This window comes from Spodoptera frugiperda, chromosome 22 (genome assembly GCF_023101765.2).
Source record: "Spodoptera frugiperda isolate SF20-4 chromosome 22, AGI-APGP_CSIRO_Sfru_2.0, whole genome shotgun sequence".
NCBI lineage: Eukaryota > Metazoa > Arthropoda > Insecta > Lepidoptera > Noctuidae > Spodoptera > Spodoptera frugiperda.
In genome coordinates, this window is record NC_064233.1 from 4,123,594 (window position 1) to 4,136,791 (window position 13,198).

At 37.4% G+C, this 13,198-nt stretch overlaps 2 protein-coding genes across 4 annotated transcripts in view; one reads left to right on the forward strand and one right to left on the reverse strand.

Annotated features, from left to right (window-relative positions):
• LOC118279920 (T-complex protein 1 subunit epsilon) overlaps positions 1 to 13,198 on the forward strand; it is a 324,585-nt gene that overhangs the window by 223,177 nt on the left and 88,210 nt on the right. The window lies entirely within an intron of this gene.
• On the reverse strand, positions 1,471 to 5,016 carry LOC118279986 (U-scoloptoxin(01)-Cw1a-like). The gene is made up of 4 exons (XM_050702425.1): positions 4,872 to 5,016; positions 3,171 to 3,334; positions 2,202 to 2,282; positions 1,471 to 1,582 (listed from the first exon to the last, which is right to left on the reverse strand). Exons 1-4 carry the CDS (start codon positions 4,900 to 4,902, stop codon positions 1,529 to 1,531), a joined length of 330 nt encoding a protein of 109 aa, XP_050558382.1. The 5' UTR covers positions 4,903 to 5,016; the 3' UTR covers positions 1,471 to 1,528.

Here is a 13,198-nt window from a genome sequence, read left to right on the forward strand (position 1 = left end):
ATAAAATTAAATTAAACTAAGTTTAGGAGTGGGAGCAAATACGTCATTTCTACATATAAAACGTATCTAAAAGTGACGTCACGCGATATTTCAAATCAATATATTATCTTGGAAAGTATTTGTTTAAGAAAATAAAAAATACGTGTCTAATGTTTTAAAATAATCTACAAGACGGACATTAAAATATAAATTAGTCATCTACCCTATTGAGTAGGGTTTCTTTTTGTTTTTGAAATTGTGAGAGTCGACAAGAACTTTTGGTGAAATCAGTGTTCTTTTTAATATTCTTGTATGATGTAATTTTGTTAGGCTATTCTATAACCTCAGTATGAGATTGTTTTACGTTTCAATTATTTTAAACGTAAAGCAAACTCCTACTAAAGCTATAGGATAGCTTAATCTAATTCTGTACCTAATCATGGTAACATATCATTGAAAATTTACTCACTATGTCTACCAATTGTACAGAAGATACTACATAGACATTTGGTAGACGTTACGAAGACATTTAGTAGACATTAGGTAGACACCAAGTTGACATTTGGTAGACACTAAGTTGACATTAGGTATCTATTCCTAAATTCTATGTATTGAAAAGTCGAAACAATATATTCTTGACTAAGGAAAATATTCAATTCCTATACTGTGATTATTTTACTTAAAAAATTTCTAATCTTTTGTCTATATCAGTAGTTTTGATACTTGAAAAGTTAACAGTGATGGATCAATTTTAATCATTGATGTTCATTAGATTATTTTTTTGAAATCTACGATGTGAAATAAACATTAAAATAATGTTTATAGTTTTATACTGCCACAAATTAATTATTTTCATTAAATAAATAATTACTTAAAAGTAGTTTTGTAAATATATTTTAGTATTTTATGTCTCTTTTTTCCTATAAAAAAGTATAGTTTGATGTGCTGTCCTAAATATAATTATGCGAAATTGGTTAGCAATTTTGCTAAATTCAAAGATTTTTTTAATACTAAGTACTTATTATGTATTTTTGAAATACTCAATATTTTTACTATATTTTGTGTTCTGTGTTTTTCTTTTATACGTTTATAAATAAAATATTTTTTTTGTCATATTTGGGTTTGTTTTATTTAAGAGAGATATCTAAGGTGTTCTAAAAGTATCTGCCACGGCTTTAATGGAAGGTAGTGTTGAGTTTGAAGATTACGATATTAAATATAAATTGTTGATATTTTTTTTTAATTTGTCAATATTTTTTATGCAAAAAATATCTACGTATGAGTTTGTTATGAAAGAGTTATCTCTTTCACCTTTTGGGGTTACGAATTTAAGGGTTTTTGAGGAAACGGGGATTAGCAAGGGGGGATGATTGGCAAGAGGGGTTAATTGGACCTTCGGTAACCTCACTCACACAACGAAACACAACACAAGCGTTGTTTCACGTCGGTTTTCTGTGTGTGTATTAAAGTGTCGAAATAAGACAAAGTAAGTAATCTAAGTAATAAATAACGATATATTTAAGTTAATTATTTACTTAATTAGAATAATTTACAAATCTTCGTAGGGAGATCCACATCGCACGTTGTAGAAATGATCGCACACCTGAAAATAGAGAAAAAAACGTAAAATTAATAGTTTCTTTATCGTCCGGACTTTTATCCCCAAAGGGGTAGGCAGAGGTGCACAATACGGCACGTAATGCTGCTGTACAATGTACACCCACTTTTCACCATTTATGTTATAAGTCCCAGGTGAGCCTATTGCCATATACTGGGCACAATTCTAGACTCCGTACTACTAATGAGAAATTTTCGAAAATACCGGATATGGCCCTGTAATACTTGCCCAGCTATGGCACTTGGGACCAGTCGACCAACGAGGTTTTTTCAACGAGAATTTATAGTGTGTGACAAAATACTACTGATAATTATTATTATAATTCGCTTCAATACCTTTTTTGCTTCATCGAACCAGATACCCATCGCTCAGTACACTACTCAACCAACAATGCAGCATAGCATATACTAATATTGGAACTTGAGACCGAAATATCGGAAACTTATAGACACAGATAAATCTGGAAAATATCTTAAGTTCTAATGATAGTGTTTGTGACCATGTCAGTTAAAAAACTTATATAGCATATACTACTACATATAAACTATGTAAGTATACCCTACATATAAACTTTGATGTCAATGAATGATGTTTGTCAACTTACTTGAAACTGTTCGTTGAAGAGAGTCCCGTTAGCGCACAACTCCGTGCTCACCAAATGTTGTCGCCAACAGAAGTGGAAAGCCTGGACATTACACGAAATTATAACAAAAAGGGTAAGTATTACAATAAATTACCAATAATCCCCAACCCCCTGATAAAGCCAACAACACATTAACAAATCACCGACGGACAGACTGATAAACAATTCAATTTTGCCGTTTCAAAAGTGCCTGTTTAACACATTGAACGCCGTGGTGGTTACCGACGTTAGCGGAGGATTTGCCTTCAACAGTTTTCTATTGGCAGTCAAACACTATTATTCTACTACTACAAAGTACTACTACTACTACTACAACTACTACTACAAGGACTAGTATTCATCAGAGGCGCAGATAGCGACATATCTGTCGTATCAATTATACGTCCAAATAATCAATTCCTTCTTTTTCTACGTAAAGCATGCGTTCAAAAGTTGGTAGCAATTATAAGAAAATTAACGTCGTCGTAAGGGCCCCCAAACATGGGATCACTATTATAAATAGCATCGGTAAGTCCCCTGTTCGAGGCTTGAGATGAGAGACAGGGCGGGAGAAGTCATTGCATGATATTCGTCCTTAAAAAAAAAGACAATGGGCCCCCCAAACATTTTTTTACACGGGGCTCCACCAAGACACGCTACGCCAATGGGATGAATATTGAAATAAATCATGAAACAAGTTTGTTGCTTCATGGCTTTGAGTTTGACTTTTAAAATTAAACATTGTAATTGATCAATTTGGTTCTCTTGTCATTTCGTTGTTGATTAAAAGTTTTGTCTACACGAATATTATTATATTTTTTTTTGTCTATTATTTTATTTCTTTTGTAACTATCATAATTTAGCTAACTAACTTGAAACATGTAAGTGCTGTGTTTGCTTCATGGCTTTGTTTTAAAAACTTTGACTTTTAAAATTAAACATTGTAATTACCTGGCATCCGCTCTGAACATCAGCATAATACCCCTTGGTCCGCCCATGGCAGGTGAAGCTGGTGTGGGGGGCGACCGCCAGCACCGGGTGGAGGGGGGGATCGTGCGGTAAGTGGAGGTGGTGGTAGTAGTCTGTCGGCTGCTGGCTGAACACTGCTGCCAGGACTGAGGGGGAAAAATGTTAGTTGAGTGTCAGTGAGTCGGTTAGGTACAACGTATATGTATAAATAAATAAATAGTTTATTTCCAAAAACTTAGTCACAATGTACTTGAATATAGCATCTTCCTTAAAATAAACACACATATTACAGGGGTAATTTGCCTGAACTAGGTAGTCCTGTGTTTCAGGCTGTGTATACAAGTCACTTAGGTATATGGGAAATAAAAAAAACACGTTGTATAGTAGTAGGGCTATACTTCTGCGTGTAAGCAGAGGTGCACAATTGCACATAACGGCACGTAATGCCGCTATACAATTTACACCCACTTTTCAGCATTTGTGTTATAAGTCCCAAGTAATAGGGGTTAGCCTATTGCCATATACTGGGTACAATTCCAGACTCCGTGCTACTACTGAGAACAATTTTATTTTCGAAAAACCGAAAAAAGCCGACCGACCCGGGAATCGAAAACCCTTGCCCGGCAGTCGTGCTACCAACCACTCGGCCAACGAGACCGTATATAATTAAATCACATTACTGTGTGTGCTAGAGAAATTTTCAAAAATTCGAAAACACCCCAGTAATTACTTTGCCCCACGCGGGAATCGAACCCGAGACCCCTAGCCCAGGAGTCGCACTTACGATCACTTGACCAACGAGGTAGTCTATAATCAATAATAATTACATAACACATACATTCTGAATTTAAATCCCATTATCAAAACGAACATCGAAAAAATACCGATAAATATTTACTCTGATACGGAAATCGAACGTGAGACCTTGTAGTCAGCGGTCGAACTTGGCGGCCATTGGACTAACAAGGCCGTGTCGGACACAATCATAACATTACATTAGATAAGAAATGTTAGTTAACACCGAATTTAACTTGTAGTATTAAACAACACATTTAAAAATAAACGTACCGTAATAGGTACTTTACCTTACCAGGGAATCGAATTCTTGTTAACCAATAGAGTTAGCAGACAGCTTATAACTTACAGAGTCTTAATTTTGGTCAATCATGTTTAGTTTAAATTATTATTAGAAGTGAATTTATTTTAATAAAAATCTGAGTAAGAAAATTTTTAATAGATAGATAATAGTATCTAAAATGAAAACTGCGGAATTTTTAAAACTGTAACAACTAAGAAATAATTCTCATCAACAGCCTATAAATGGCCACTGCTGACCAAAGGCATTAATCACCACGCTTGGTCAATGATATAAGATTTGTATTGCTATAAAAAATACAACAAATCGATTTTTGGTTAGAATTTGATTTTTCCCAACTCGTAAAATATCTTGACTCGTAAATAAAATATAAATATGAAATACAAGCAAATAAATAAAAAATATTGTATTTACTACATAATATTAATTCTACTGTGTTTAAGAAGATATTATAATAAACTCTTAACAACTGACTACAATTCTATAGGTAATATCTCCCAAAATCCAACAAGTATGCAATTCGGTGCAATCATATTGCATTTAAACAAACACACATAAAACAACTAAATTAAAATAGCCAAACTTACCAAAAAACAGCACCGTAAAAATTTTCAACATGGCGATTAGAAAATAAAATAAATAATAAATAAATAAATAGATATTGAACAATAAATAAATTAGGACCGCCAGTTCGAATGCCGGCCGCGGCGGCGCGGATCACTTTACTAAAACTTCAACTTGCACGATTTAGAATTAAACCTTCGCTGTTTAAGGACCGGTTTATGTTGTAAAGTGCTAGCAGTTTAGTAATTTATTTGCTCGTTCGGTGATTGGTTAATCACGTGTTGGTTATAGGGATTTTATTGTTAATTTTATTATAACTTTCGTGAGATATACTAAATTAATTATTATGTTATCGGCTTATTCACGTAACTGTTTGACGAGGAACTCGACTAGTTTCAAGCCGTGCTAGTGGCTCATATTCATGAGCAGCATTGCGCGTCACATGACGCGGTGATTGTCGCGCTGCTACTGGCCCAGTAAGCCGATTGCATTATAATTGATTTTATTGTAGTCTTGGACATTTATTAAAATAGGTGACTTATTGAAATTAAGACTATAACAAGCGTTATTAAAAAGAAAATAAAGATGAAAGAAACTGCGGTGACATATGACATGACAAGTGACAGATGACAGAAGTCGCTGATAGACGATCGACGAATAAATCAACGGATGACGTCATAAATCCTACATCGCACATGTGAAGTACGAAAAAACATGGATAGAAAATCCCAACGAACAACAGTTCTGCAGGAAGCCCGCTAGGCATGATCACCTCTTCTCTTATGAGGATCCTCCTTTTCTTAGGGAACTTTACATACTGTTTCCTTGTTCATAAGTGTCCACCAACACCTTTATCTGCTACCAAATATCTATAGGTATGGCATAATTATTAGTAAAGAGAGTAAATTGATTTTAAATTCACACTAATAATCACTCACTAGTCGAAATATTATATTTTATTATTGTGCGATGATATTTATACAATTAAAATAGGACTAACAAGCTAATTAATCATTAGCAAATTAGATTAAATTAGAATTTGTTTAAAAGAGTGACTACCGTACTTACTCGAGTTAATGATTACTTAAATTATTCCTTAGAAACGATTTTATTCCTTGAACTATAGCTAAGGACTGGGAAAAAACCCGGCAACCATTTACTGATTCTGAGAACGACGGTTAGTCATCGACTTTAGTAATTTTATTTTGTTACGAATATGAATATTGTAACTGTTTATCCAGGTTTGCTTCAAGTTACCTCGCTTTTTTCGAGTTAGTTAGACATTTATTTTAATACAAAACTACTTATAATAAATAATTCGACTGCACTATTAAGTGCCATGGTTGGGCCACCGGCTGCCGCGCAACGTGTAGCGGGTTCGATTCCCGCACGGGTCTTTTTTTGTGCGATCCACATATCTTATTTCCGGATCTGGGCGTCTTGTGTTTGTGAACTTGTATGTTTGTAAACGCACCCACAACACAGGAGAAAAAATCTAGTGAGGGGCAGCGTTTTTTTTTAACAAATTACTCCATCTAACATAACGCCATCCCAACCAGTAGATATAACATTTCGCGCACGCACAGAAGGTCACAAAGCTGCGCGGGCGCATTGACCATAATGTGCAATGGACCTTACTGATCATAGACATACAACCTCCATTGAGGTAGATCTGTCCGTTGTGATGTATTCTGTCTGACACTCTTTTACAGTTTTTTTTATGGTATGAGCCGGTAAACGAGCAGACGGATCTCCTGATGGTAAGCAATCGCCGCCACCCATGGACACTTGAAACACCAGAGGCGTTATAAGTGCGTTGCCGGCCTTTTGCGGGTTAGGAATTTAAGAGTTGTTGGGGAATCGAGGATTGGGAAAGGGGTAATTGGGCCCCTGGTAACCTCACTCACACAACGCCAGCGTTGTTTCACGTCGGTGTTATGTGAGGTCGTGGTATCACTCCGGTCGAGCCGCGGTATCACTCCGGTCGAGCCGCGTTGTAGTTGTTAATTGTAGTTGGTCAGCGTTTGGTCACTATCTCGCCTGGCGGTAAGCAACGATGCAGTCAAGGGGGACTGGGATGCCGTCTCCTCACGCCTAGACAACCCGGGCATCGGAAATCGCGCGACGATCTCTGGCCACCGTAAGTGCAGATCTGCGAATGGCGAGCAAGGGTAGCTCGCCGCCCAATCAGAACCAACCCGTGCGTGCGGCGCGTTGCGTTTCGCGCGGACCTCAAAGAGCCATCAGGCTGCCATAGATGGGAGTGATGGGATCATGGGACCCAGTAGGGCTGATGCCTGATCCGAAGCTACCGTCTACCTAGCGGGTTTACCAGGGCTCGGGCTCGAAGAACTGGAGTAGGAACGGAGTGGCTTTTAGTCAGTAAGTTTCTGACACTCCCTCTCGCCTCGCCCAAGGCGGGAGAAGTCATTAGATGAATTGCCCCCTTCAAAGTGAGAAAAAACGCTATAGGTAAAATTTTGAAATTATAATAAATCATTTTTGTTCAGTCGTGCCCCATTTTAGAGGTGATTGCTTATAAACTTAGCTATGATATGTGAAGGTATAAGGAAGACATAGTAATGTCAAGGTGCTACATGAAACGGATATAGTAATCGCTGTTAAAGATAAATATAGTGGCAATAAAAATATAGAGTACTCGTGTCGAGGTACTATTGGCGAATTTTTTGGTGACACGGTTAAACTTTGATCTGTTATGAGAATTCTGCTATGTAGACTCTTGTGATATTGCTGATGATTTTAAAGGTTGAACCTGAAGCCTTTTTTTCTTCTCCAAATTTTTTTATCATCCGGGTGGTCTTCGCAGTGATGACACTCGGTCGTTTCCTCCCGACACAGGAGAGAATCCTAGGGCTCCCCACCTTAACCTTAACCTGTGTAGACTCTGATAATGATATTGCTGAACAATTTCGAAAGTTGAACCTGAAACCTTGTCTTTCTCGCAGTGATGCAGGCGGTAGGAGAGGACGCCGTAGTGCCTTTCAAGCCACTCAAGCGGGAGAAGTCATTTGACGACTACTCCCTCAAAATACACTCCTTGTTTACTATAAGAGTAAGACTAAAATAAAACTAATACAAAGCTAGTATAATAAATAAATAAAATAAATCTATGAATAATGAATATAAATATGTATATGAATATAATATGCATGCAATCTTATATCTGAAGACAAGTAAATTTTGCCGATTGTACTTTTGTAGCGAATCGCTTGTAAAAATATTTTAGTGATGAGAGCATTGAATCGATATTGCAATTTAACTAGTAATTGGGTCGTGATGTTATTGACAAGGACTTTGGTAAGAACACGATTGTAAGTAATGTAGGATCTAATAGATATCTGGGTATTGAATTTTTTCATGTGATATGGCAGCAAAAGAGCAGACGGATCTTTGATCGTGGAGCAATCGCCGCCGCCCTTGGACACCTGAGTACCAGAGACGTTACAAGTCCGTTGATGGCCTTTTGGGGGCTATAGGGAGTAGCGGAATCATGTTAGGATCAGGAGTGTCTGCATTTGCACTGGCTATACCTAGGCGGATAGGTATTTTGAAATTGGGTACAAAAATAATTTATAATATTATACGTGCAGATGGATCACATCTAATGGTAAGCATTCACCGCCGATGGGCACCCACGAACTTCGTAAAAAATTACGTAACATAGCATAGAATCATCTCTGCTAGAAAAGCCGGGTAATTGTTTGGTTTTAGTGTTTTTCACACGATCCAGTTGCCAAGTAACCTAATCAAAAACCGGAGCGTGTGAAAAAGCCTACGGTATATTAGTTTATTTTTTCTCGGGAAATCTGCATCTAGCTAATTGGGTATTTTTTTAGTAGCCATTATTTTAAATGAAATAAAAGCGGTACTTACATTTTTGTTACTCTCAACTAAGTATATTAAATTTGTTCAATTAAATAAAATTTAAAATTTAAATTTCAAATAAGTCTTAATATAAAACAAACAAGTAATTATTATTTAATAGCATTGACTTTCAATTTTAAAATAAATACAAATAAAATATACTTACTTACATACTCTAATTTCAAAATATAAAATTTCGAATTTGGAACTAAGGAATTCGACCTCGGTGTAGGCGGTCAACATGCGCGCGCGCAAGGCGCCACTCACTCGTCAACTTTAGGGTTGTCTGATAAAATTAGTTTTACATTGTTCTCACATAATTGAAGCAACCGAAACAATGTAACTAAGAATTGTATTATGAATCTGATTGAAAAAGAGTAACCTATGGAGTTTCTTGCTCGTTCTTCTCCATAGGAATCTACACTTTGGAACGAGCAAATAGAGCAACTAGAGGACTGACAGACAGACAGACGTTATTAATATTATTATATTTGCTTTGACGTTCAAAAGTGCTTTCCTGGTCTTTTTGAAATAAATGATTTTGACTTGACTTTGACTTTGACATTGCAATTCTTAATTATTTTATTATGTGGTCAGTGCTTAACGCTTACGGTCAGGTGACACATATGCTCATTTCTCGTTTGCCACCTATTTAATAAAAAAAACCATTAAGTTGATCGCTAGTGTCGGGCTCGATACCAGTGTTCTAAGATGAGAAATATTAATTGGTTTCTTATTTTATTCTTTAAGAGAGTTTAAAAAGCTAGTTACTTACATATTCCCTAGAGATGATCAGAATATAATTCTAGACAATGTTTAAAACACAATAATATACATTGTAGGATAGGTATGCTCCAGCTCGACCGGAGTGATACCACAGAAAACCGACGTGACAACGTGAAACAACGCATGCGTTATGTTTCGTCGTGTGAGTGAGGTTACCGGAGGCCCAATTATCCCTTCCCAATCCCCGATTTCTCAATAACCCTTTAGTTTCTAACACCCAAAAGACCGGCAATGTACTTGTAACGCCTCTGGTTTTTCAGATGTCCATAGGCAGCGATTATTGCTTACCATCAGGTGATGCATTTGCTAGTTTACCGGCTTATACCATAAAAATATTGTGAGACCTAGGAATGGAGCTTAGGAGTACCTAAGCTTGCCCCAGTTCTAAGCAGGAGTAGGAACGGGGTGTTTTTTTGTCAATAAGAGTGACACTCTCTTTTACCTCAATGAACGTGGAAGACGTCATTGGATGATTTTCATTCCACAAAATAGGTAAACCTAAGATTAATTTTATCTTACTAAACAGTCATTCAGTATCGTCACGCCTTTTATCCCTGAAGAGGTAGGCAGAGGTACACATTACGGCACGTAATGCCACTGTACAGTGTACACCAATCTCCATTTGTGATATAAGTGAGCCTATTGCCAGTGATACTAGGCACAATTCCAGACTCCGTGCTACTACTGAGAAATTTTCTAAAAACCGAAAGAAGCCCAGTAATACTTTGCCCGACCCGGGACCTCTTGCCCGGCAGTCGCACTTGCGACCACTTGATCAACGAGGCAGTCATAAACTCCCACCCAAATTATGCAATTTTTTTTTTGTAATTCAGCACAGCCCTAGCCCACAGATAAAACAGCGGTCAAGTTTGACGGTTAGTAGATCATATCGGGACAAACGTACATACATCACATGTAATTGTATGCGGCGACAATATATTGATAAATACCTGTTTAACATAACATAAGTAATCTGTGTTGAGCTATACATGACTTGGTTTTGCCTGCGGGTTTGCTTGAGATACTAGGTAGGTATGTATATTTTTATGGGGATAAAATTATCAAATGAACCATGACTATAATAACATAACATGAAATGAACTGAACAAGGGGTCTCGGGTTCGATTCCTGGGTCGGGCAAAAGTATTACTGGGTTTTTTTCGGTTTTTCGAATATTTCTCAGTAGGTAGTACGAAGTTTGGAATGGTGTCCGGTAAATAACAATAGGTTCAAGTGGTCGCAAGTGTGACTGCCGAACAAGGGGTCTCGGGTTCGATTCCCGGGTTGGGCAAAAGTATTACTGGGTTTTACGGTTTTGCGAATATTTCTCAGTAGTAGCACGGAGTCTGGAATGGTGTCTGGTAAATGATAATAGGCTCACCCCCTATTACATGGGACTTATAACACAAATGGTGAATAGTGGGTGTACATTGTATAGCGGCATTACGTGCCATAATGTGTAGGTGCACCTCTGCCTACCCCTTCGGGGATTTAAGGCGTGACGTTGATGATGATGTAAAATTATCTAATGACTTTTCCCCGTCTGGGAGAAGTGTTAGGAAGTGTCAGACTCTTACTCAGCAAGAATTGAGGCGTGAGTTGCAGTTGAGCAGTTTCAACTTCTGATCTGAGCCGGATTCACAATTTTGTTTTTTATGGTAAAAGCCGGTAAACTAGCAAACGGATCTCCTGATGGTAATCGTCGCCGCCCATGGACACCTCAATCACCAGAGGCGTTACAAGTGCGTTGCCTTTTGAGGGTTAGGAATTTAAGGATTGTTGGGAAATTGGGAAGATTGGGTACCAGTATCAACTTACTCACACAACGCAAGCGTTGTTTCACGTCGGTTTCCTGTGAGGCCGTGGTATCACTCCGGTCGAGCCGGCTCAGTCGTGCCGAAGCATGGCTCTCCCACTCACGGTACCAATATTACCGGCAATTTTTGTGTCTGGATAGACTTATTGATTACTGATACTGTGATTTATTAATTTGAGGGTTGAAAGACCAGAAAATGAGTGCGATGCATTTGTCATAGAGACGGCAGTAGCGCGAGCGCTCTCTGGGTTTCGATCTGGCCAATCAGAACGCCAAACGCGCTTTCGTTTCAATTCCTTTAAACGTAAAGCAAACTTATACTAAGGGTACTGAAATGGACCATAATTATTTAAAATAAACACCCACACAGCCAAATAATTAAAATAAAATAAACTCGCTAATGATCTAATCTGAATATCGATTACCTGTTCGTATATAAATAGTAATTAAATAAATAAATAAGTAATATAGAGTGGATTACGATGCGGTCGCCTAATGCGGACTGACATTGAAGTGTCTCTGTAAGGCCGATTGATCGATTAGGAGACCGATCTGAATGTTTTGCGCGGGTTTTGGGGTCTTTGGTGTTTAGAGAAAAGCCTTATTCTTAGAGAAAAATACATATTTTTGTTATAATTTTCCGGGAGATAAATTGATTATTATGTTATCAGCTTATTCACGTAACTGTTTGACGAGGAACTAGGAGCTAGGGGCTCATATTCATGAGCAGCATTCCTGAGTAGTAACGTGACAATCGCCTCGTCGTGTGTCGCGGAGAGCTTAACAATTTCATTAAAAGGTGTGAACCGTCTGCTCGTTTGCCCCATTATTCCGAAAAAATAATAATTTAAAAATATTTTTACTGCACGGTTTGCAGTGGTTGGGCGATACGATCGATGGTTGGTTGTAAGAACACACTACTCTAACTTTTATAAGGTAAATAAAAAAAGGCAAACCTATTTATGGTACAGGAGGCTTACTTTGGCCTCACACGAATTGGTGAAAACAGTACGTATACCTACCTACCTATCTATATTCCCACCTATAATTTCTTTAGGTATACAGAACCCACAACAAGATTAAACCCCACGTATTAAAATGACAGGTTCTTTAAGCCAGAGATAAACCAATAATTGATTATCGCAATAATTTGGTGGCGGCATTACATGTGTCCGCCGGTGGCTAGGTCGCGTGTCAATAGGTCATGTTTTATCATAATATATTGTACAATGCCGTTTTGTGTGATATATTTTTGGTAGTCGTGACTTCCTACACATTATGAAAGGGTGTTGTTTTGTGTGGGAAGGATAGCAGCAGGGTAGGAAACATAGTATTACTAGGTTATTTTTTTAAAATTCAAAGTCTTTATTTGCTTGTAAAGGTTTTACAGGACTCCGAAGCTGCGGACAACGTAATAGGTTACCAGGGTTCCGACTTGAAAAGCAGGAGTAGGAACGGAGTGGTTTTAGTTATATAGTAAGAGTCTGACACTCCCTCACAGAAAGCGGGAAAAGTAATTGGATGATTTTTTCCCTCGAAATAATATTTAAATAATACCTGTAGTATTATTTAAATATTATTTACAGCTTTTTTTAACGCCTTATTTCAGACGTTGCAAATTTGAGGGCTAGCACTAACTTATCATAAATTACATTTGCTTAACCTAGGACTTAGTATAACTTTTCCTATTCTCACGGGTAAATCACGCTCTTTATGCCTTTCGAGGCATAAAGAAAATGTAACATTTTTTCACTCGGGACTCCTTGCTATGCAGATGTAGACCGTTCGGCCAGCGAACCAATAATTTGTTTTTAATTTAGCTACCAAACCTCTAACTAAATAATCAGATTTTCATTAGATATA

Coding starts and splice junctions, on each gene's coding strand:
- LOC118279986 (XM_050702425.1), bottom strand. CDS start 4,902: ATGTTGAAAATTTTTACGGTGCTGTTTTTTG. Junction 2,283..3,170: donor ATGTTCAGAGCGGATGCCAG/GTAATTACAATG, acceptor TGTAATGTCCAG/GCTTTCCACTTCTGTTGGCG. Junction 1,583..2,201: donor TCTTCAACGAACAGTTTCAA/GTAAGTTGACAA, acceptor CTCTATTTTCAG/GTGTGCGATCATTTCTACAA.